General features: G+C 41.7%; 1 protein-coding gene across 1 annotated transcript; it reads right to left on the bottom strand.

Annotated features, from left to right (window-relative positions):
- arhgap15 (Rho GTPase activating protein 15) lies at positions 1 to 25,493 on the bottom strand. Its single transcript, XM_080902816.1, has 13 exons — positions 25,393 to 25,493; positions 23,109 to 23,277; positions 22,968 to 23,039; positions 12,738 to 12,878; positions 12,552 to 12,641; positions 12,353 to 12,451; positions 12,065 to 12,194; positions 3,933 to 4,067; positions 3,467 to 3,565; positions 1,979 to 2,056; positions 1,448 to 1,582; positions 1,094 to 1,199; positions 1 to 718 (listed from the first exon to the last, which is right to left on the bottom strand). Exons 1-13 carry the CDS (start codon positions 25,404 to 25,406, stop codon positions 535 to 537), a joined length of 1,452 nt encoding a protein of 483 aa, XP_080758942.1. The 5' UTR covers positions 25,407 to 25,493; the 3' UTR covers positions 1 to 534.

Below are 25,493 nucleotides of genomic sequence, written 5' to 3'. Positions count from 1 at the left end.
TGCAAGACTGTCTAGAAACAAACACACTAATCATACAAATCATCTTATTTACTCACCATCATTCAATAACTTTAAAATAATCTTCAGCAATATTTTACCAATAATATGACAGGGTTTGTTTGAGATGTTCATGTGAAGCCTTGAGTAGTGTGAATGCTATATTTGAAATAAAAAAAACATTACTAAGATTCATGTTTCATACATGTTTGCTCTGCAGGCTAATTTTGTGATAATGCAGCTGAATTTTATAATGACACTAGGATATGTTTTAAATATTCAGTGGTAGGTTATATACAGAAAATCATTAGAATTATTTATTGGAGTACTGTATATTTTTGTATTTGAAAACAACACCGATTGTGGCAGAGGTAAAAGGGTCAAAACATTTAATTATAGATTTGTGCTAATGCAATATAAACTCTGACAAAATATCTTCTGAAAATTCCAGTTTTTACATCCCGGCCCAAACCAGACATGGCTTCTAATATCTGTAAACGTGAGTCCATCAGCTGATTTGGTCCCGCTCAGCACCTTTTACTTCCCGTCCAAGTTGAAGATTTCTTGGCTTTCAGTGAGAATGAACTCCACAATCTGATTCTGATACACCATGTTGACCGCCATGTTTCCGGCGTCCAGTTCAGGCCACATCAGCGTTGGACCGAACACGATTCCGATGCCCTGAGTGGACATCAGGTTCTTCCTGGAAAAGGCCAGAACTCTGCAAAAGGAAAATGCAAACGTTAACATGTCCTTTAAATTAGCTAACAAAGCATCAAACAGTGTACTATGTGCTACCCATCCTGAGTTTATAAATACGACCCTTTCTGATGGTGCCTTTCTGATTGTGTGAACATCAAATCAAATCACTTTTATTGACACAGCACATGTGAGTGAAATTCTTGTGTGCAAGCTTCACAAGCAACAGCGGTGTGCAAAATACAAGAAACATAAGATACAAGCCAAATATATGGACAGGAATGTAAGAATTATCACTTGTTTGTAAAGTAATATGTGCAGTGGTTTATTCCACAGTATTCCACCTGAACACTGTAAATGCTCCTAACAGGTGAGGTTCAGGTGTGTGTTGGATTACTTGTGCAGGTGGCTGAAGAGAAGCTTCATGGTGTCATGGTTGGGTTTGGGCAGCTGCTGTATCAGTTTCTTCACAGCCTGAACTTTTTGTTTGGGTTCTTTGATCTCTGTTAAAACAAATGACAGCAGCATTAGTTTAACCTTTAGATTTCTAATTGAAGTTGAAACGTTTTTAAACTTGGGGGGGGGGGAGAGAGAGAAAAGTCTTGTTCAAGCAGTCTGGAGATTCTGTCTAAATACAAGTCTCATTCTTAAAGTGACTTGACCAAGAGCAGCAGAGATTACAGAAATAAAAGAACCATTTTATGAAGTCATCACAAACTGAAGATTTATAACAAAGGCAGGTTTTACTCACTGATGGCCTCCACAAAAGGCTGGAAAAACCTAAATGGAAACAGTGGCTCCGGCAGTTCACGGAAAAACATTTTGAGGGCTCCGGTGACGACGTGGACATCCTCCCACTGACTGTGTTCCAGGTCCAGGTCCTCCTCTGTGGGACAACCATGGAAATATTACTGAGCAGGATTTTATGAGAAGAGGTCAGAGCACATTGTTTTACCATTTTATATGTATTGGTTTTTAACTTCAGAGTCTACTTAGGAGGATTTAATACATTTTGATATAAATTATTGGTGTAAGGCCATGCCACAAGCACTATTTTGATGGGTTTGGTTGACTGACTTAGTTGCTTAGCTGTGTATCGAGGTTTAATTTCTTAATAAAATTCTGTTTCATTTTGTAACCTGCATTGTTTGACTCTTTGTTTTAATCCCCTAGCTTTGTCAGGGCAATGTAAGACTTACGCTGATTAATTATAACCCATTTTCATAAATGAAAGGGAAATTAACTACTTTACAGCTACTGTAAAAGCTATTGTTTAGTTGACCTTCATCGACGAGGAAGCGAAGTTTCTGGATTGTGGCCAGGTTTCCACTGACTCTGTAGATCCCGTCAGCTTCCAGACCTGCAAAGAGATACACTTTATTAAAAACCTTAATTTAAGTCTGAGCTCATTCAATAGATCCATATGTACTACTCGTTGCTAGTTAATTGTACTCAAACAGCTTTAGCTTTCAGGAAACAGAAACTAAACATACAGTGTTTTCCCCCTTCCTGAATTTTTCATATGTTTGTCACACTTAAATGGTTCGGATTATCAAAAAATTTTAAATAGACAAAGATAACACAAGTAAACACAAAATGCAGTTTCTCAATGAAGGTGTTTATTATCAAGGGGAAAAGTCCAAACCTACGAAAACTGATTGCCCCTGTAAATGATCCATGGCAGACCTGACGACATTTTTATGCTTATAAGCATCTCTTTATTTCGCATTCTCACGGTTGTTGTCACAAACACACGACTGCAGCTCTAAAGCTGCCAGCCACACACATCACCAACAACAACAGCATTACAGCAGTCCGCATAACCAGCAAGGCGTGATCTCCTGCAGCAGCACCACAGACCACACCCCACCACAGTGCCCTAAACCTAATAACTGGTTGGTCCATCGTTAGCAGCCTAATTGCAATTGTGATAACTAGCAATGAATCTTCTACAGCTCTGTGGAGGAATTTTAGCACATCCGAGGTTATTTGAGCATGAACTGGCTTTATAAACTCTGGGTTCAGGTCAGGACTTTGACTGGGCCACTCCAAATTCTTCATTTTGTTTTTCTTAAGCCACTCGGAGGAGGACTTGCTGCTGTGTTCTGCTGCAGAACCCACGTGCACTTCAGTTTGAGGTCACAAACAGATGGCAGCACATTCTTTATACAACAATTCCATGCAGAAGTACTTTTTAACTTTCATAGAGATGCAGAAACTTGACTCTGGCTCATGCATTGGTCAGCATGAATCTGAGTCTTCTTAATTTCCAGATGGAACTCAAGAAGAGGGCAAACACTTTTTCATACCACTGTACCTGTGTTTAGAATCAGAATAATGCCAAAAGAAATCATGTGGTCACAGTTACACACACACAATAACGGTAACAGACTGAACTAAATAATACAATATATTACAAAGTTTACAAAATACAAGAAATAACTCTAATATATAAGTAGCTCAGTTGTAAATATCCAGAATATTGCAGAGGTGAAATATATATGATTGACGTTTTACTCTGACCTGTAAAACTTTGTTAGTTATTATTTTACTGTAAAGCATGTGCAACGGGGTGTAACTATTGTACTGTGTACTGTAGATGGCCACGGGCAGCAATGATTTCCTGTGTCGTTCATTGGTGCATTATGGATAATCTCAGTCTCTCACTGAACGTGCTCCTGTGACTGGCAAGGATGTCAAGGAATGGGTGGGAGAGTGGGTGTCCATATCTTGCACAGTCATGTCTGAGTTTCAGTATCAGTAAACGTACCTCGTTTCTCAACGGCGTCCACACAGATCCGAACAAACTTTGGTACCGTGGTCCCTTCACGCTCACAGAGACTCGACAGATGGCAGCCAAACACTCGATCTGAGACAGATGTTATAACAATTTGATCAATTAGAATTTTTGTTAACTTAATTATTAGATTAAGCACATTTTGAAAGCCAGTTCACTCACAAAAATCATTTTAAGCTTGTGTTAGGGCCAGGGTTAGGTTGTAAAACCGAACCTGTAAAACTTCTGCAAAGGTAACACTGTATATAAAAACACGATGTTATTTTATTTCTTAAACCTCTCTAGTCTGCCAGCAATGCTGTTGAAACAAAATTTATCCAAACTGTTAGTTAAGTTTTAATTTTTAAAAAAGACATTTCTAAAGGAAAGGAAGCAAGCATAAAAACACGACTGGAAAACAAGGCTTCAGAAAAAAGGCTGAAGCAAAACAAGCAGAAACCTTTTATCAGGCCTTTCTCCTGTAGAGTCTTCATGGATGGACGTCTGATGATGAATTTCTTCAGCCGGTTTTTCACTCCATTCTTGTCTGCGCTATCTGAGGCGCTGTGCTTCAGCTTTGAGCTGCCAAACATGTCTACAAAAGAAACAGGTTGAGGTACAGCTTTGAGATACTATGTAAAACAAGTGTTGTTGTGATTTGGTGCTGTGTAAATAAAACAGGATTCAATTAAGTTGAATTGAATGTAAAAGGGTTAGGGATTAAAAAAACAGAAATTAATTATTTTCAAATCTTATAAACCCATATTTTACTCACAATAGAACAGAAAACACACACATGCGCTCATTTTGAATTAGATGGCAGCAAAACATCAGCTCTTCCCATATGGAAAAGAAATAGTAAAAACATATGATTTACTCATGAAAGTGGCTACTTTCATGAGTAAATCATATATAAATCATATAAGGCTTACATGATTTACTCATGAAAGTGGCCACTTTCTCATTACTTTCATATATTTTTTTTAGTAAGTATACAAAACATACAAGTTTCATTATATAATTTTTCAAGGAATCTTATATGTGTTTTCACTCTTGTATGCTTTTCATACAAGTTTCATACAAGACAGATAAAAACTTTATAAGATTTATATATATCTTTTCCATATGGGTTGGGACAGATCAAAAAAAAGCTGGATAAGTAAGTGGTACTAAAAAGAAACAGCTGCAGGAACAATTTGCAGCTAATCAGGGTAATTGTATCCAATCACAACAGTGTTTTAATGGATGCAAAACGATTGTAGCCAATCTTTGTACAGTTTAGGCACAACAGGAGCTCTCAGAAGTGAAAAAAGGCAGAGGTTCACCAATCTGCAAAAAACTATGGTGGAATAATGTTCAGAATAATGTTTCTCAATATTAACTTTAAATGATGTCTCTCATCACCCATATTCTGATGATATGGTTACTAATCAACCAAAGACCCAGACAGACTTTTAATTCATTTGAAAGCCTGATGCTTCGCCTCGTCCACCCCAGCTGTAAAACTCAGAAACCAGTCTTACTTGTTATCATCTATCGTCCACCTGGGCCTTACACAGAGTTTCTGTCTGATTTCTCAGACTTTTTTTTATCTGATTTAGTGCTCAGCTCAGATAAAATAATTATTGTGGGTGATTTTAACATCCATGTAGATGCTAAAAATGACAGCCTCAACATGGCATTTAATCTGTTATTAGACTCAAGTGGCTTCTCTCAAAATGTAAAAGAACCCACCCACCACTTTAATCACACTCTAGATCTTGTTTTAACATATGGCATAGAAACTGAACATTTAACAGTGTTTCCTGAAAACCCTCTCCTGTCTGATCATTTCCTGATAACATTTACATTTACAATAATTGATTACACAGCGGTGGAGAGTAGACTTTATCACAGTAGATGTCTTTCTGAAAGCGCTGTAACTAAGTTTAAGAATATAATCCACCCACTGTTATCATCTTCAATGCCCTGTACCAACACAGAGCAGAGCAGCTATCTGAACACTGCTCCAACAGAGGTCGATTATCTTGTTAATAATTTTACCTCCTCACCACATACAACTCTGGATACTGTAGCTCCTGTGAAAACTAAGGCCTCAAATCAGAAGTACCTGACTCCGTGGTATAATTCTCAAACACGTAGCCTAAAGCAGATGACTCGTAAGCTGGAGAGAAAATGGTGTGTTGCAAATTTAGAGGATCATCAGTTAGCCTGGAGAAATAAGAAATAAGAACTGAAGGTTTCTCTTCAGCACTGTAGCCACTTCTTCACAAATAACATTTTAACCATTAGAGACAAAATGACCCATAATCATCACACAGATGTAACATTATCTACAGCTACTTTTAGTACCATTGATATTCATTTAGAGTCTTTTTCTGTCACGGTCTGCCATTCCTCGCTGGTCGACCTGCCATGTCTGTGTTGTATTTGGATTTGTGTTTTCTACTCCGGGGGCCTGTTCTTCGTACGTCGCTCACTACATCCAAGATCACATGACACATCCAAGACCAAACCATCGCGCTAACCGTGAGCTCGCTAATCCGGTTCCCCGAACACACCTGCTGTTGACGATTAGTATAGCTGGACGCAGTAATGTGACATCACTGGGTGTCGTAAAAGGGGCTACGCATCGATAGTAGAAACATTGATCGGCAACCCTCTGATTGGTCGGCGAAAATGTCGAAGGGGCGTGCACGGTATTTTCCGGCAGCAGAGCAAGAACTCATGAGTGCGGGATTTCAGGAGTTTCAGAGTTTAATTAAAACGCAAGGGAACACTGCAAAGGCTGCAAAAGCAAGGAGAGAGGGCTGGCAGAAAGTTGCTGACAAATCAAACTCGTAGGTAATTTAATAATAATAATAATAATAATGGATTCGGTTTATATAGCGCTTTCCAAGGCACTCAAAGCGCTGTACGATACCACTATTCATTCACTCCCACATTCACACACTGGTGGAGGCAGCTACGGTTGTAGCCAGGCTGCCATATCGCGCCATCGGCCCCTCTGGCCAACACCAGTAGGCGGTAGGGTAGATCTATCATATGACACTATATTGTCCAATATCATATGGCATTATATTATATTATAATATGTTATATTATATCCCCTTTCACATTAGAGTCACAACAGGACCCACAAGAACATGGGAACAAGTAAAAGTGGAATACAGGAGTGTTCTACAGAATGGTAATATTTATCTCTTAGATTGCTTTTCGTCTCTTGGCAAGGTAATACTGGCCTGTAATACTCTGTTAGTTTGTTCATAACAGCAACCAAGAAAAGGGCAGAGGAAAAAAAGACAGGTGGTGGTCCTGCACCCCCTCGTCAACAAGTTGGTTAACTAAATAATACCCTCACGGGAATATCGATATCTCTCAATGAGCACACTGTCGCGCTGAGCTAAAGGATCCTGTCTATCCCGCAATATACGCTGAATTCTGAGGACTCTCCTTATCAATCTTGCACCTTCCGCAATGGGTTGGTCGCGTATACGGACAGGACATGGCTGCGACAGACTTCCCAAATCCACCTTCGCTTTTATAGCCGTGGTCTCTCATCTTGATTACACGAAGTAATTTACAATTACTACTCTGAAATATGAATTACATCTGTAATAATCACATACATGTAATAGAATGTTAATAGTACATTTCCCTTTTTTAGGAAATGACCTGTATGTATCTGTGTGACATCAATAAAAGGATCAGGTGCTGCATTATCTTCAGTTACATTGATAATATTTATTTATGGTGAAACAGTGGTGGAATATCGCTGTTGCTTTCGTATAAATGAAGCGGACATACCTGCGTGGCCGCGATCTAATCCTGTTTACATAAAGTAAACCTGCTCCCGAGCAGGTTTACGCTTACGGCTCTGTTGCTATGACAGCAAGTCCCGGATGAGCTTCGGGGAACCGAACGATCCAGGATCATTATACATCGAGTAGAGTCCACCTACAGTCGTCAGGACCTTTTGAGTTTGGGATTACGCTGTGCAAGGAGCATTACATCGGACTACCACCACTTTCACAGCATTCCGGAGGACATAATAAGAGCTCCAGGGTCTCCGTGGTTGGTTCTTCCCAGCGGCAAGGCAAAGAGGAAACGTAAACAAAGGAGGCAAAAGCGTGGCTGCAGGGCGGGTCCACTAGCTCGGCTAAAGAAACAGCCATTTAAGCCACCGCTTCCGAGTATTTTCCTCTCCAACGTCAGGTCCATAACCAACAAAATCGACGAACTGAGATTACAAATTGCAGTCAATAAGTGTGTACGGGACAGCAGCATAATATTACTCACAGAGACTTGGCTGCAGCCATCAATTCCGGACTCGGCTATTGAGCTAGCAGGCCGCACGGTTCACCGTCACGACAGGAACGGCCACTCCGGTAAGATCAAAGGAGGGGGTTTATGCATCTACACCAATGACAGCTGGTGCAAAAACACAAAGACTGTAGACAGCCACTGTTCCCCGGATTTGGAATACTTGACTGTGAAGTGCAGACCCGTCTACATACCTCGCGAGTTTACTGTTGTCATGGTAATGGCCGTGTATGTACCACCCGATGCTAATGCTAACTCTGCCATGGAGGAGCTGCACAAGACAATAAGCAACCAGCAGAACTCCCATCCAAACGCAGTGCACATTATAGCTGGGGACTTCAACCATGCTGATTTAAGGTCAGTATTCCCCAGATTTGAACAGCATATTAAATGTGCAACGAGGGGGAAAAACACATTGGATAAAGCCTACAGCAACATCCAAAAAGGCTACAGAGCAACCCCTCTACCACATCTAGGTTTGTCAGACCACATGTCCATGCTGTTGATCCCTGCATACACTCCCATTAGGAGAAGAGCCCCCCCAGTCACAAAAACTGTGAAAACCTGGCCAGAAGGTGCATCACATCAGCTGCAGGACTGTTTTGAAAACACGGACTGGAGCGTGTTCGAACATCAGGACCTTGAAGAGCACACAACATCAGTGCTCTCATATATTAACTTCTGTGTCAACAGTGTCACTGTGGACAAACGTCTCCGGGTGTATTCCAACCAGAAACCCTGGATGACTAAAGAGGTCCAGGTCCTGCTGAAGCAACGTGACGCCGCTTTTAGATCCGGTGATGGTATGCAGTACAGTGCAGCCAGATCTCAGTTGAAAAGAGGCATCAGAGAGGCCAAGGCAGCGTACAAGAGAAGGATCGAAGACCACTTCACCACCAACAACTCACGACAGGTATGGCAGGGAGTTCAGCACTTAACCAACTACAAACCTGGCAATACCACGTTGACTGAGGGTAACGCGGAGCATGCAGAGGAGCTGAACCACTTCTTCGCACGCTTTGAGGTGAAGGGACCAGAGGCAGCAGCAGCAAAAACATCGGACAGCAGCAGCCCAAGCCTCATAGTGCAGGAATATGAGGTGAGGCGCACACTGAGGGCAGTGAACCCCAGGAAGGCCACCGGACCAGATGGGGTAACCGCAAAGGTCCTAAAAGAGTGTGCAGACCAGCTGGCTGGGGTCTTCACTAAGATCTTCAACACTTCACTGTCCCAGTCCTGCATCCCGCCGTGCCTAAAGTCAGCCACAATTGTCCCACTGCCAAAGTGTACTAACATTAGCAGCCTCAACGACTACCGACCAGTTGCTCTAACACCTGTTATAATGAAGTGCTTTGAGAAACTGGTCCGACGTCACATCATGTCCTGCCTGCCACCCACACTCGACCCGCTCCAGTTTGCATACAGAGCTAACAGATCAACTGAAGATGCCATTGCTACAACGCTCCACACCACCATCTCTCACCTGGAAGTGCAGGGCCGTTACGCCAGGCTGCTCTTTGTTGACTTTAGCTCTGCTTTCAATACGATACTCCCGGACAGACTAATAGATAAACTGCTGGAAATTGGACTTCCTTCCACCACCTGCCGCTGGATCAGAGACTTCCTCTCAGACCGTGTACAGAGAGTTAGAGTGGGGCCTCATCTTTCCTCAGCCCTCAGCCTCAACACCGGCTCTCCACAAGGCTGTGTACTGAGTCCCCTACTGTACACTCTGTACACACATGACTGTGTTAGTTCCCACCCAGACAACACAGTCATCAAGTTTGCAGATGATACCACTGTGGTGGGGCTCATCTCAGGGGGAGATGAGACTGCATACAGAGCTGAAGTTCAGAGGCTGTCAGATTGGTGTGCAGACAACAACCTGGACCTCAATACCACCAAAACAAAAGAACTGGTAGTTGACTTCAGAAGGAGGAAGTCCGAGCTGCAGCCTGTCAGCATCAACGGGGAGTGCGTGGAAAGGGTCTCCAGTTTCAAGTTTCTGGGTGTGCACATAGACACAGACCTCCAATGGAGCTCTAACACCTCTGCGGTCTTAAAGAAGGCCCAACAGCGTCTCCACTTTCTGAGAATCCTCAGAAAAATGGACCTGAAGAAGGAGCTGCTGACCGTCTTCTACCGCTGCTCCATTGAAAGTGTGCTGACATATTGCATCGGTGTGTGGTTCTCCAGCTGCACCACAGCACACAGAAAGGCACTCCAGAGGGTCATCAACATGGCCCAAAAAATCATTGGACATCCTCTTCCCTCCCTGAAGGACCTGTACAGCACTCGCTGTCTCAAGAGGGCACGCAGCATCCTACGGGACTGCACACACCCAGGACACCGGGTGTTTAAGCTGCTGCCGTCTGGCAGGAGGTTCAGGCTGCTGAGGTCCCGAACAAATAGACTCAAGGACAGCTTTTACAACAGGGCAATAGCCCTGATCAATGTAAATAGCTGACCTGACTGGATACCTCCCTGGACTTTTTAGGGGGAGGTAACAATGTTTAAAACGATAACAATAATATTTATATTTATAACAAGGTGCAATAATAATTAATGTGCAATAATAACAGTGTGCAATACACATACACTTATTCTTCTTTTTTATACTAAGTTAATATACTGTGTTGTGTTGTTTGTTACGTTGTGATGTGTCATATCGTGTCGTGTTGTGTTATATGTAGTGCCGACGTAGGACAGTTTTTCCAATTTCATTGTACTACTGTACTATGTATGACTGTGCAATGACAATAAAGAGTTATCTTATCTTATCTTATCTTATCACGCGAAATCGTCAACAATCTAATCCAGCTAACTTACTTAGCGAGGTACGAAGAACAGGGCCCTGGTCTGTGCATGTTTGTGTGCATATGGTGGTGTTTGTGTTTTGGTGCAACACCAGGCCTGAAGAGTTTCCCGCCTTGGAGTTGGCCACCCCTCCTGACTAATCATGCTATCCTGATGCTGATCAGCCTTGTCAGTGGCTCTCTACTTAACACAGTAGCTGACACTGTATTGTTGAGGAACACAGTCAGTAATCCAGCTCGTCAAGGTGAAAGTCTCCCAGGAGATTTACGGGAACATGTGGAGATAGCTGAGCACCATTGTACAGAGATAGAGCTGTAAGTTGTATTTTCACTATGAAGAGAAGTCACTGCACGGTAGCATTCAACTCCAGTGAGTAGGATGCTGTGATTTCCATGACTGTTAGGATTGATGACAACATGCAGGTATATGGTAAACAGGTCTCCAGTCCTGATAGATCCATGAGGGGCTGATCCCTGGGAACGAAGGCCAGGAAGAGACGAGCCAGCAGAGGAGGAAGAGCAGACCACGCAGCTTGGCCAGGCCCGACTTTTGCTCTCAGACTGCAGGAAATGACATCTGGCTGGTCAGTGTTTTTATTGTGGCAGATAAGGACACTATGCAGACACCTGTCCCACGTGGCCGAAAGATTTTGTCCGTCAGTAGCAGTAGGAATGCTGGTGGGCACGATTGAGGACGTCTCCCTACCTAGACTCCAGTGTTAGTGTCAGGTTTATATTGGCCTGCAAGTGACGATGGGTATCATCACTTGCAGGCCATTCAGATCTCCTCTTCCTGCAACCATGTTGAAAAGATTAGTTCCTTTCTGTTTGATGATGCTTGTATCCTTCGTTCTCGGTTATCCATGGCTAAATACACATAAACCCCATATTGACTGGTCCAAGGACTGTATTTGTCATCCAGCAAAGAAGGCGTCTTTGCTGGATTGTTGAGTTATTCTCGTCAGTACAGCTCTGATAATCTGTTTCTTGTGTGATTTTTCAGTTTATTCTAACCACGGTTCTCCTGTGCATAGACTCCTGGACTTGTCCTTATCCCTAGATCTGTTTCCCTGGCAGCGTGGCGTGGAGTAGGTGAGAGTGCTAATGACAAATGCGAGAGGAGCGAACGAGCAGAGTGTGCTTCGCTTTTTCCCTTGGACCAATGAAAGTCCCTGCCCCCATACACTGTTTATAATTTCACATAGTGTGTTTGTAAATACACTTGTGACTGTAATTCTAGTTCAGCTGGTCTGCGCCTGAGTCAGTTTCCGCCCGCGTGACATTATTACCTTAACTTTTTTTAGGAGTTGCACAGCTGCTTTCCACCTCCAGCAGTTATGGAGCAGTCATGATAATTTAGATGTGAATCATGTTTTACACACTAATGGTTTCTGTGGCTTTAGCTGCTCACTGCTGCTTTGTATAAATACAAATCATTATTCCTCAGACTCACTGATAGATCGTCGGTGTATTGGGTTACGTTGTTTGACACCAGGAGAAGCAGAGCCATATCCAGGTAGGGAGCTGTGTCTGGGCAGGTAGTCTGTACTGTTTGATCTCCGCAGAGGAAAACCTTCTTTAGTCTGAGCAGAAAAGAGGTACAAGCAATCTCAGGAAGATTAGTTTGATAAGTGATCAATTTGTCTTTTTGAAAAGAAATTCACAAAATGCACAGAAATAATTTATAATTAATGAACAAGGAATATAGTGATGATGATTTTAAAGGGTGGTGACTTCTTACTGAAGAGTCGACGGTCTTTTTGATGGCGTCGTACCATTTGCTGGCAGTGGAGTAACTGTCAGTCTGGACAAGGTACTCACTTCCTGTGCTTGTTTTAATCTAGAACAGGTAAAAACAACCAAAAAAACCAGTTCATTTCTGTACCATCTATTTTAAATAACCAGAGAGAATAAGCCATCAGCAGCAATTAAGTGTTCACCTGGAAGACATTTTTCCTGCTTGATTTCTCAGTATTCCACTCAATGAATGCTCCACACAGCTGAAGCACATCTGCCTTACCTCCTGGTTTCTAAGCGCAAAGACAGTAATGTGATGGGTCACACAAGTTAGACATGATAAATATAAGTAGAGATACACTGACAGTAGTGATGAAAGATTTTTATACCAGTCCAGTTTCCTGTTTGTCTTTATAAAACATTAACTGGTCTGAGGTGAGCACAGTCCACACTGAAGACCAGTTCTTCCTCTGCTTCTTACCACTGTCTGAAATTTTAGCCATATTCATGATTTCACCTTTCAAATCCACCTGGAAGCACACAAAAGGGAAATTAAGGAAGTGTTCAGACGTTTTATACATATGCTGTCGAGAGCGGGGGGGGGGGGAGAATCATCAGAAACCCAGAAAGACAAACTGAACATGGGACTTTACATCAAATCTATTTTAAAATAAACAGTAACTCTAAAGGTTAGCCATGTTTACTTGTGAAAAACTAATCTGAATGAACTGACATGCATATTTAATCCATATGTCAACCAAACCAAGATGTCAGTGAACTCTCTGTAGACACCGATAATCAGACTCACTTGTGGGGATCAGAACAAGCCACTTCAAAGCTTTGAACGTTCCTGGCCTCACCAGTAGTTCCATCCAGATGGCTATCCAAATCTGCATGTCAGATTTGGATAGCCATCTGGATGCAAGAGGAATTTCTCTGACTCTGTGGGGCTCCATTAAAACCCAGACAGCCTCGGGCTAAACCTGCGCCTTGGTTTAATGACAGCGCTCACGCTGTCAAGAGGGAACGTCACCCAGCAGAACCCAGATGGAGAAAGGAAAAACTGCATGTATCATTTCAAATTTTCAAAGACTGCTGACATCGCTACCAGAAAACTGTCAAAGAGACAAAAAAGGGCATATTTTGAAAATATCATTTCTTCCAACAGTCCTAACCCATGTGTGTTATTTAACACCACTGACTCTGTTCCTAATACTCCACTGAATGTCTGTTTGGAAATTTCTCCTGATATTTGCAATAATTTTCTGAGGGGTTGTTGTTTTTTGTTTTTGTTTTTTTGTTTTTTTTTGTCACCACCAGGGCTCTGATCACAGCTCCTGACTCTGACCCCTCTTTCTCTGTCCCTTGCACTGCTGTTTTTACTCAGTTTGAGCTTGTGACGCTCTCCACTTTAGAGGATGTGGTGCACCATATTAAGCTCACAGGTTCCCCACGGGATCCTTTTCCTCCACAATTTTTTATTTTTAAAGACATTTCTCCTAGTATAGGACAGTATGTCCTTGACATTATTAACAGCAGTCTGTCTTCTTGTATGGTTCCTGCAAATTTCAAACATGCAGTAGTGCAGCCACTGCTTAAGAAACCTGGCCTTGATCACACAGTCGTGGCCAATTATAGGCCTATTTCCAAGCTGCCTTTACTTTCCAAGGTTTTAGAGAAAACAGTTTTTAGTCAACTTCAATATTTTCTAGATGATAATGGCATCCTTGAGGTTTTTTCAATCAGGTTTTAAAACCCTTCATAGCACAGAATCTGCATTAAGGGTTTTTTAATGGTATGTGATTCGTTCTGGTCTTGCTTGACCTAGCTGCTGTTTTTGACACCGTAGACCACAATAGTCTAATTCTTGATTAAATGATGTAGTGGGTATTGGTGGCTCTGCACTTAGTTCTCTTGGCCAAATAAGACCTAAACCAATTGTCTCCACCAGCCTTCTCAGTTCTGAATCATCTTCTGCTCCTCTGTCATGCAGCGTCCCACAGGGCTCCATCCTTAGAAGGTCAAGGTCAAATTTATTTATATAGCACATTTCAAACAGCCGATGCTGCACAAAGTGCTTAACAATATAAAAATGGTATTAAAAAGCAACAATGTAGTACAATAATAACAATAAAAAAACAAAAGAATTAAAACAATAACTAAGACTAATTCAAATAACAGCAAAATGCTTGGGTCATAGTGTGTTAAAAGCCAGGGCATAGAAATGTGTCTTTAGTAATGATTTAAATTGCTCAAGTGTTTGTGCAGATCTAATATTTAAGGGGAGACTATTCCAAAGTCTGGGACCTGCCACAGAGAAGGATCTATCACCATGAGCTTTGAGATAAGTCTGTGGGATGGACAGCATTAATTTTGAGCTAGACCTCGTGGTTTTTCCTGGAGCATAAGGAGGTAAGGAAGGGCTCGGGCATTAAGTGTCTTAAAAACAAAAAGTAAAAGTTTAAATTGGATCCTGTACGAGACAGGAAGCCAGTGTAAAGAAGCTAAAACTGGGGTTATATGCTCTCTCCGTTTGGTACCAGTTAGCAGGCGAGCAGCTGCATTTTGGACCATCTGAAGACGATGGATGGAGGCCTGATCTAGACCATAACACAATGAATTGCAGTAGTCTCATCTGCAAGTAAGGAAAAGGTGAATAACACGCTCAAAGACGTTAGCCGGGAGGTATGGCTTTACCTTGGCCAGCTGTCTTAACTGAAAAAAGCAGGACTGAACTACTGCACTTACCTGCTTATTGAATTTAAAAGAACCATCAATGTAGACACCGAGGTTTTTTACATGTGTTTTACAATACGAGGAAAGGGTGCCCAGAGTGCTGTCGATATGATTAAAGTTGCCAAAAATGACAACCTCAGTTTTACTTTCATTTAGCTTTAAAAAATTTAATAACAACCACTGTTTGAAATCGTCAGCGTAATAAGAGCTGGGGATGGTCTGACCCTGCTTTTAAAGGTAGATAAATCTGCAAATCATCAGCAAAACAGTGAAATGAAATGCTGTACCGTGAGAAGATGGAGCCCAATGGCAACAAATAGAGTGCGAACAGGGCAGGACCCAAAATAGAGCCTTGAAGTACACCGTATTTAAGAGGGGCTATTTTGGAGTTGTGGGGGCCCATATTGACATGAAAAGACCTTTCTGACAAATAGGACCGAAACCACTGGAGGGCAGATCCTTTTAGGCCAGCATGAAATTCTAGCCGTGATAACAGGATGTCATGGTCGACCGTGTCAAAAGCTGCTGACAAGTCCAACAATAAAAGGGCAGCAGGGCTGCCAGAGTCCACAGTTAAAAGAACATCGTTAAAAATCCTTAAAAGTGCCGTCTCAGTGCTATGTAGTGATTTAAAACCAGATTGAAATTTTTCAGAGATCATATTAAAATCAAGGTGGGCCTGCAACTGTAGGTAGACCACTTTTTCCAAGACTTTAGATAGAAAAGGAAGCTTTGAGATAGGCCTGTAGTTGGACAGAACAGTTGGGTCCAGGTTTTGTTTTTTTTAAGAAGAGGCTGAACTACAGCTTGTTTAAAGCATGATGGGACGCAGCCTGTAGCAAGGGACGTATTAATTAATCTCAGGATAAAAGGCCCAACATTAAAAGTGTATTAAAAGTGCTTTTAAGGAAGCTTGGAGGGAGACGGAGGGGCAGTGTGATGATCTTAGGTTACTAATAGGGGTGGGTTTTGATAATTGATTTATCGATTAAAATCAATTCAGGCTTGGATAACGTGATATCGATTTATTAAAATCCTGAATCTATTTTTTTATATTAATTTATTTTGCCCGAAACGCCAGAATCTCTGGTGAAATCTCACAAAATTTCAAGAACCACCAAACAGCTAAAACAGTAAATGAGAGCAGGAACACGGATTCTGCACAAAGATGTAAACACAAAGCTCGGACCCGCCGACAGATCAGAATCAGTGAGATGTGACTTTCTCACCCAACGGCACGGACAGGGTTGGGGCTGAAAGCCGACAGCTCGCTGATTCTGATGTCCGCGCTTTGTGTTCACGCCCTTTTTGCGGTGATTCTAAAGCTGTTGGTTTTATCTCTCTTCAAACATTATTGACCAAACCAGCAGCAAAAGATCCAAACTAGCTTCACATAAACATTGTCATGAATTCACTCTGACTTTTGCTGTTCTCTGTCTGTCTGTCTGTCTGTCTGTCTGTCTGTCTGTCTGTCTGTACTTCAAGAACAGTTTTCCATCTAAAAATCTGTTTTCTGCATTATTTGCTTGCTTGTTACAAACAAGTCTACCGTTGTTTACAGGCTGTCGGCCGCTGTTTTTTTTCCCCTTTTACTTACTTCTGAAAAGAAAACCTAATTTCTGCTGTTCAACAGGCTTCTGAACAAATATAAACTTTTTAAAATTTTGCAAAATGCAAAACGCTCAGCTGTGTCTGTAATAAAACCGCTGTAACTTCAGAGGTAATGTTCATATGTTGATTAATGGTTTTCTTTCGTTTTTGATGTACTGTGGAATATTTTAATAAAATCCAGGCCAGGAAAATCACCTTCATGTTTTTCTGTGTTTTATCTTCAGCTACTTTGACACAAAGGCCTCTGCTGTGACGCTCACACCTTTGATAAAGTCTGGAAAGTGTCAGCTTCCTTTTTATAGATACAAAAATATGTAAATGTACTGATCTGAATTATAATATTTCTGACTGTCTCAGGCAAAATTTCCCAGATTTTAATCGAATCGAATTGAATCGAATCGTGGATCGAATCAATTCGGGACCTTGTGAATTGGAATCGAATCGATTCTAGAAATCAGTGACGATACCCAGCCCTAGTTACTAACTACCGCAGTCAAGTCATTAAGGGAGACGGGATCAAACTGCTCTAGGACAGCTGAGCACATAGGAGAAAGACAATGATCTCAAGCAGCAGACGACGAGACAAGAGCCCTAATCGATAGAATCTTGTCAATGGAGCAATCGAGTCCAAAATATCAGTGCAGGTAGAATGAAGAATGTCCGAAAGGTCCTCAACACTCTTACAGTTGGAGTTCATTATTCCAGAATCCATAAAGGCAGCAGAAAAAGCGGGCGCTGTCAGAGCATTAAGAGCAGCGCAGCGTTACAGTGAACAACACAGGAAGATAATCGGAGATGCGCAACTTGGATATTTCCGTGATGCACACATCCAGCCCGTGGGAGAGCACCAAGTCCAGTGTATGACCTTTTTCATGCATGGGACCGGTAACCCACTGGGTCAAGTTAAAAGAGTCAATAATATTTAAAGTCCTTGACCAAAAGTTTAGAGTCACAGCAGACATGGATGTTAAAATCACCAAGGATGAAAAAACTGTCGAATTTAAGAACGATTCCAGCCATAAAACCTGAAAACTCTTTGATAAAATCCTTTTTAAGATGGAGGACGGTATATGAGGGCACACAGCAAAGGCGCAGCAGAGTGTAGGTGTAACTCAAACAGTTGGAGTTCAAAACTAGAAAATGAGTCGTGCTGTAATATTTGATGAAATCGTGAAATCGAGCGTTGAACATGGTGGCTAAGCTTCCCCCCCTACCAGAGGGCTGAGGGAGAGTGAAGAATGAGAAATTAGGAGGAACCAGTTCCAAAAAAAGCTCCAGACTCACCGGGTTGAAGCCATGTTTCTGTCAGAAACAGAAAGTCCAACTGTTGTGACGCCATCATCTACCTGCTCAATCGTGTCTACACCCATCTGGACCAGCCGGCGAGCACTGTGAGGGTCATGTTTTTTGACTTTTCCAGTGCTTTCAACACCATCAGGCCGACCCTCCTGGGTGATAAGTTAGCAGCGATGCAGGTGGATGCTTCTCTGGTGTCCTGGATTGTTGATTACCTGACAGGAAGACCACAATATGTACGTCTCCCACAGTGTGTGTCTGACAAGGTGATTAGCAACACAGGGGCACCACAGGGGACTGTCCTCTCCCCCTTCCTCTTCACCCTCTACACCACAGACTTCAGCCACTGCACAGAGACCTGCCATCTTCAGAAGTTTTCTGATGACTCTGCGGTGGTTGGATGCATCAGCAGGGATGATGAGACAGAGTACCGGGCTGTGGTCGACTCCTTTGTCACGTGGTGTGAGCAGAATCATCTGCAGCTCAACGTGGCAAAGACCAAGGAACTGATCGTGGACTTCAGGAAGACCAGGAAACACTTGACCCCTGTTTCAATCCAGGGGGTCAGTGTTGACATTGTGGAGGACTATAAATACCTTGGAGTACACATTGACAATAAACTGGACTGGGCTAAAAACACCACAGCACTTTACAGGAAGGGCCAGAGTCGTCTCTATTTTTTGAGGCGACTGAGGTCCTTCAACATCTGCCAGAAAATGCTGAGGATTTTCTATGAGTCTGTGGTGGCCAGTGCGATCCTCTATGCTGTTGCATGCTGGGGGAGCAGGCTGAGGGTCGCAGATGCCAACAGACTTAATAAACTAATCCGTAAGGCCAGCAATGTTGTGGGGATGGAGCTGGACTCCCTCAAGGTGGTGTCGGAGAGGCGGATGCTGTCCAAGATAAAGACAATGTTGGATAACACCTCCCACCCACTCCATGACATGTTGGTCAGTCACAGGAGCTCGTTCAGTGAGAGACTGAGATTACCGAAAAGCACCACTGAACGACACAGGAAATCATTCCTGCCTGTGGCCATCTCCCTGTACAACGCATCCACTTAACACACTGTTTGCTGCTACAACTACACATGTTTCTTTTCCAAATATTTATTTATAAGTGACTTATGTATGTATGTATGTATATATATGTATATATTGTACTATTCTTAGTTAGCGTATTGTCTGTCTTGTCTTAATGTTGGTTTAAAATGGAGCACTGTAACAAAAAATAATTTCCCCCAGGGATCAATAAAGTATTCTGATTCTGATTCTGATTCTGATTTAGGAAGTCGTTTAATACAAACGTCTTGTTTGCTAATGATCTTACATTTAGTAAATCCATTTGGAGTGTGTAGATCCTAACATCAGATGTTCCAGCTTGGTTAAGTGTACGAAGATTTCTGTGGTCCACACCGCATCCACGGGTCCGAGGCCGCTTAGGGAAATAGAATGCTGAGAGCGGGGGATCAAGTGTCATGGGAGCTCCAGGGACAACAGGCAGGATCCATCTAAAGATGCACTCTGCTGGTCCAGTAGTTCCACGAGAAGCATGGAGAAGAGCTCGGACTTTGATGAGTGTACCAGCCCGCTTTCCTCGTTTCCTCGGGTGCTTCTTCCAGGAAGTGGTGTAGGAGTGTTGGCACAGATAAACCGGAATACAGGGCTCAAAAAGTGGTGGAGGAGGCCCATAATCATCTCCTGTGTCCGTTTGTTTAAGAGCCAGGTCATACGATGCTTTGATTTCTAAGAGTAGCTGGCGATTGTACACACGCAGAGCGAGGGCATTTTAGGATCAAATAGAAAAGGATAAGGCTAGCGAAAGCCAAAGCAAAGCTAGCAGAGTTGACGGACGTGTCGCCGTGCATACTGCTGGTGCCATCTTCCTAAGAAGGCATGGGATCTCTTTTCATTGCACATGCTGATGAATGCCAGATCTATTTGCCACTAAAGCAGAAGGATAGCATCTCCATAAAACTTGTTTTGACATGTCTAGATGACATTAAAGCTTGGTTGGCTTTAAACTACTTAAATTTCAAGTACAAGAAAACAGAATTGTTGGTGTGTGGACCCAGTGGTGCCTGTTAGTCCTCCTGTTGATTTTGGATCCCTGGAAGTTTATTTTAAACCTGTAATTACTGACCTTGGTTTTAAGTTGGACAGTGGTTTTAAATTGGACAACCAAATCAGAGCAGTGGTGAAGTCCAGTTTTATTACTTAAGGCGACTGGCAAGAGTGAAATCTTTTCTTTCGAGGCAGCACCTTAAAACAGTGATCCATGCTTTTATTTCATCCCGTCTGAACTACTGTAACTCACTTTATGTGGAGGTCAGTCAGTCGTTGCTCTCACGTCTGCAGCTGGTTCATGCCGCTGCATGACTGCATAACAGGAACTCGTAAAAGAGAGCATATAACCCCTGTCCTGGCCTCACTGCATTGGCTGCCTGTGTCTTTTAGAGTTCATTTTAAGATTCTCATGTTTGGTTTTTAAATTCTTTCACTACCTCTCTGAGCTTTTTCATCCACGCACACCTTGTCAGTCTCTCAGGTCAGCTGACCAGCTGCTCCTGGAAGTATTGAGATCCAGGAGGAAGCTCACAGGGGGCGGGGCCTTTTCTATCATGGCTCCTAAATAATGGAATAACTTGCCCTTCCATGTTAGAGAGGGGCTGTATCCCAATTCAGGGTCTGCAGCCTTAAAGTACGCAGTCTCAACGATCCTCAAGGGCCGCGTACTTAAAGACCGCTAAGGCCGGAAGTGCGAGGCTTGTGAAATGGGATGGTCTAGCCTCCGTTGCGCTGCCCAGGTTGCCTAGCAACCATGATACTAACAGCTGGAAACGTTTCATACAGCTTTGTTTGACAGAAATGAAATGAAGAAAATCATTTGTTCATTTGTTTGTTTGTTTCTACATGAGCTTTGGTCATTCTCTGTAAGATTAAGGTCAGCTATTGAACGGCGTATATTTTAAAGTAAAGGCTTTAAAACCAAGTTAGTACAAACGTCACTAATGTCACATGACTTTGCCGACATGTGGCCAACAGTAATGTTTTAATGTTCTTCATTATTAAACATTTGCACATAAATAAGTGACATAATATTCAGTACTTACTTAAAGTTTACTCTTCAGGCGCCCCTCATCCGCCGTTTTTTTCAGCAAAATTATCCACACCCACCGCCGCGCTATGCATTCTGGGATATATTGGGCCATGAAGTCTACACCGCCACGTCCTTAAAATTCAGGGAAATGAAGGACGCATTTGAGGCTGCATTTCGAGCAGCCTTCAAATTGGGACAGCCTTTGTCGCGTCGCTGTGACGTAATCGGCCTTAAAATGCGGCCTTTAAGGCTGCAGACCCTGAATTGGGATACAGCCAGGGCCCTTCACTGTCCACTTTTAAAACACGTCTGTGACAGCAATGACGGCCCCGACCACATACTTTCACTCTTTACACACTTTTTATTCCTGGTTGCTGCATCTACAACTCCCGGCCACAGCTTTTCAGCTGCATCCCACACATAACGTCTCCCACCCCATGCAGCAGACTGTGACAGCACTGAGCAGCTCCTTCAGTGGGAGACTGCGGCACCCACGGTGTGGGACGGAGAGATTTCGCAGGTCTTTCCTCCCCACTGCTGTCAGACTCCACAACAAAGACTTTAACTGAACAAACACACACATCCACACATGTGCAATAACACTAAGTGCAATAATCCTTTCTGGCATCGTTGTATTTTTACTCAGTTGTATATAGCATTCGTATTCTATTTTTATCTTATTGTATATTTTTATTCTATTTTATTCTACTGTATATAGTATATTATTTTATTCTATTCTGTACAGCTGTGTACTGTATTTATTCTTATTGTATTCTAATTTTTGCGTCATAACTTTTGCACTGTCCACTTCCTGCTGTGACAAAACAAATTTCCCACGTGTGGGACTAATAAAGGTTATCTTATCTTATCTTATCTTAACACCCACCCAACCAAACAAACAAACACTTCCTCAGGTCCTCCCATATGGAAAAGAAATAGTAAAAACTTACAAAAGACTTGCATCAGATGTGGCCTACTTCATATAGTGAATCATATAAGGCTTACATGATTTACTCATTAAAGTGGCCACTTTCTCATTACTTTCATATAATTTTTTAGTAAGTATTCAAAACATACAAGTTTCATTTATATAATTTTTCAAGGGATCTTATCTGTTTTCACTCTTGTATGCTTTTTCATACAAGTTTCACACAAGACAGATATATATTAATCTTATAAAGTTTGTATCTTTTCCATTTGGGCTGGCACATTTAATATGCCTGAGATCGAGCTCAGGTGTGTCAACTTCCCCCACACGAACCACGCCCCACCACAATGTCTTAAAACCCATTTTTATTCTTTGGCTTTTGGCTTCAATGAGACTTAGTTTTTCTTAAAATTAAATTAATTATTAATTAATTAACTATTTCACTTTCTTTTATTTGGATCTTATTTATATGTTATGAATTTTTATTATTTAGTTCCAATGTGCAGCACTTGCTTTCTAAATAAAGATGATGATAAAGAAGAAAGGATGCACAAATTACACTGTAAGTATTGTAAATACTTACACTCTGGACACGTCACCAGTCTGTCACAGGGCTAACGCAGAGAGACTGGTGGTGGAATCAAACTCAGGACCTTCTTGCTGTGAGGAAACAGTGCTAATCACTGTTTCGTACGCCACTGTGCTGTTGTTGAAACATTCATTCATTTAATTGGGAAGTAGATTTTTTGTGTTTTCATAAATGATGACCAATCTGCACTGGGATCAGTTGTTGTGGATCGCAAATAAAAAGCAAAATGACAAAGTAAGATCATCTTACAGAGGAGTGAATGTGGGGGGAGTCAGATGTGGAGAGAGGAGATTAAACCGGATCTGTGAAGGAACTTTTCGAAAACAGGAGGAATGTAATGATTATATAGGTTGTAATTACCAGAGGTTCAAATGTAGCAGCTCCTGCTACCACAACATTGTGCTGAGACTGATTCCTGCGATGTCGAGAGATCTGCAAAAGACATGTTCATTAAAACAGAAGCGTCTCCTGCAGGCTGGTGCTTCTTTGTGATTTACGTACAGGTTTCTGAGGAAGGTCGGTCTCCTGCAGCACCATCGACTTGGACTGACTCAGACGGTCTCCGGAGCTCGGAGAGTTTTTAATGCGCATCTGCACGGCTCCCTGTGTCGCTGTGCTGCGCTGTGGAGCCTGAATCCCTGGTTTCACGGTACTCTGCAGGTTCGTGATTCTGCACATGAAAAACAAAACAATCATTTTTATCATTTCATAGCTTTACAGTTAGTTATGATGTCTGTGAATTTATATTTCTATGCATTTAAACAATCCACTTTAGAGAAAATGTATTATGATATTACATTTTATTTCCCATTAAAATAATGAAGACTATTATGTTTCCCCAGGCAGTATGGGTAACCATTTTCTCAGGTAAAAACGTACATAGACTGTTCATTCTTTTCATTTGTGTACTTTGGGAAATACTTTGTAGAATTTGTATCCCCCCACTGAAAGTTTATTTTACAATTTATTGAAAAAGTAGCTTTTAAACACCCATTATGCGTAATGTTAAATTAACCATGATTAAATAAAAATACATTTAATAAAATATGTAATATTAGAATCAGTTAAACTTAACTGAAATGGCTCTGTCTGCGTCTATTCACCTGTTTACACCTCCTGTTTGTTTAAACTGAGTGACTGAACATTCAGAAGTTCCATCCACAAAAGGATCTGAGGACAGTTTGACTTTTTCCTGTTTGCTTCACTTTAGTTACACAATGTCTGCCTTTCTGCTAGCCAGCTGCAAGGAAACCAGAGCTGAAAAGACTGAGGGTATGTTTGAATAGTACCTCTTCTCTCCTTTTCTAACCAGTTTTCCTCGATCTAAGTGGGAAACAATATAAGGAAAGCTGGATAGGAAAATTAACCAGGACTTAGAATAAGAGAAGAGTGTGTCCGGTTGTATTTAAACTGGCAGTGTCGGCAGCTTTTGGCATGGAATGTAAAACACACTGTTACTTGACATTTACAGTTCTGTTGCTGGTTTACATGAATGGCTGGATGGTGTATTTTATAGAACAGCATTTTTCCTCTTCTAAAGACGTTAATAAGGGAAGCATTGAAGCTCTTTTTCTTAGTATCTGGAGAATTCAAGTAGTTCTTATTGCTGTCATGCAGATACTTCCAGGCCACATGATTCTGGTGACAGAATTTTACCACGTGTCAGGTGTGTAAACAGCCATTGTCTTTTATTTATATCCTGCCAAATCACAACAACAATTCCCTCAAAAGTCAAAGGGGGAGGGAGGGCGAGAGAGAGAGATTATTTCAAACATGGAAATATAACTGAAATAAGAGAAAAGAAGAAAAAGCACAACTTAAAAAACATCAAGTTTTCATGTATATCTCTATGTCCACACAATGTGTGTGCTGGAAAAGAGTAGGATGAAGTTTACACTTTTCCTGGAGAATACAATGGAAAAACAATCAACAACATTAAAAAACAGCATTTCTTGAAATCCCTAGTCACATCTTTTTTCAACAGTTTTAATGAAAAGTTTGGTGTACATCAGAGGTTGAGCAGTATCAAGAAAATGTCAAAGTACCATCTCGTAACACTTTGGTCTTCCTCCTAAAATGTGGTTAATCAAATAATTTTAAAAAAGAGGGTAGGGCTGGAGAATGTGGGGCTATAGAAAGAAGCTGATGGTTTGTATGTACTTCCTGAACTCTTAGTGTGCAATATTACATTTAAATATATTGTTGAAATGTCTGGTAAGTGTGTTAGAAAATGCAAATAAAAACATTAAACACTCTGATCATTTTGTTTTTTATGACGTTGACATATGTTTGAATCATCCCTCGTGTCTGCAGTTCTGTGGGTTTGAGCTGTTTCAGTAACTGACTGTGACATAAAACCACATCATAAAAACAGCACACTTAAAAATATGATCAGGTCTCAGAACTGACATGATGAGAAGTGAAGCCTCATTAACCGGAAACAAAATGAAACCCTCCAAACAACGGAAGCTGGACCGTCAGTCATGCATGAAGTCTTACGATCATAACCTCATAGTCTGAATCAGAGACTGTTACAATGTTTCCATAACTTCAGATGAGATTGGTCTAAAAAAATTAAGCAAATGAAATCTTTATGCTCATTTAGGGTTATTCCTATTATTATTGGCCTTTTTTTAAAATTTCAGCCAGAAGTGAGCGGAGGCCTACAGAAAGTAAACAAATGTGAACCCCAGTAACGCAGCGGTGAGACCTGCAGACACACACCAAAACAAACCAATCACAGAGACAACAGAATAATGAGATTTCATATTTAAAATGAACTCACCTTGTACCCGCCATCTCTGTATGTCTCAGATCACAAAAGAAGAGACGCAGAGAGGCCTAACTGTCAGAGGAAGTAAAAAGCATCACGTGGTTTCTTCAAAC

The sequence above is a fragment of the Rhamphochromis sp. 'chilingali' genome, assembly GCF_963969265.1.
Source record: "Rhamphochromis sp. 'chilingali' genome assembly, chromosome: 14".
Classification (NCBI taxonomy): Eukaryota; Metazoa; Chordata; class Actinopteri; order Cichliformes; family Cichlidae; genus Rhamphochromis; species Rhamphochromis sp. 'chilingali'.
Note: the sequence above shows the minus strand (reverse complement) of the source record. Positions and strands in the feature narration are given on the sequence as shown.

Bases quoted from the DNA above. Each gene is read 5' to 3' on its own strand.
- arhgap15 (XM_080902816.1), bottom strand. The intron at 23,040-23,108 runs GTACGTAAATCA...TGTCTTTTGCAG, and splicing joins CCGACCTTCCTCAGAAACCT to ATCTCTCGACATCGCAGGAA. The intron at 2,057-3,466 runs GTACGTTTACTG...ATCTCTTTGCAG, and splicing joins GGACGCCGTTGAGAAACGAG to GTCTGGAAGCTGACGGGATC.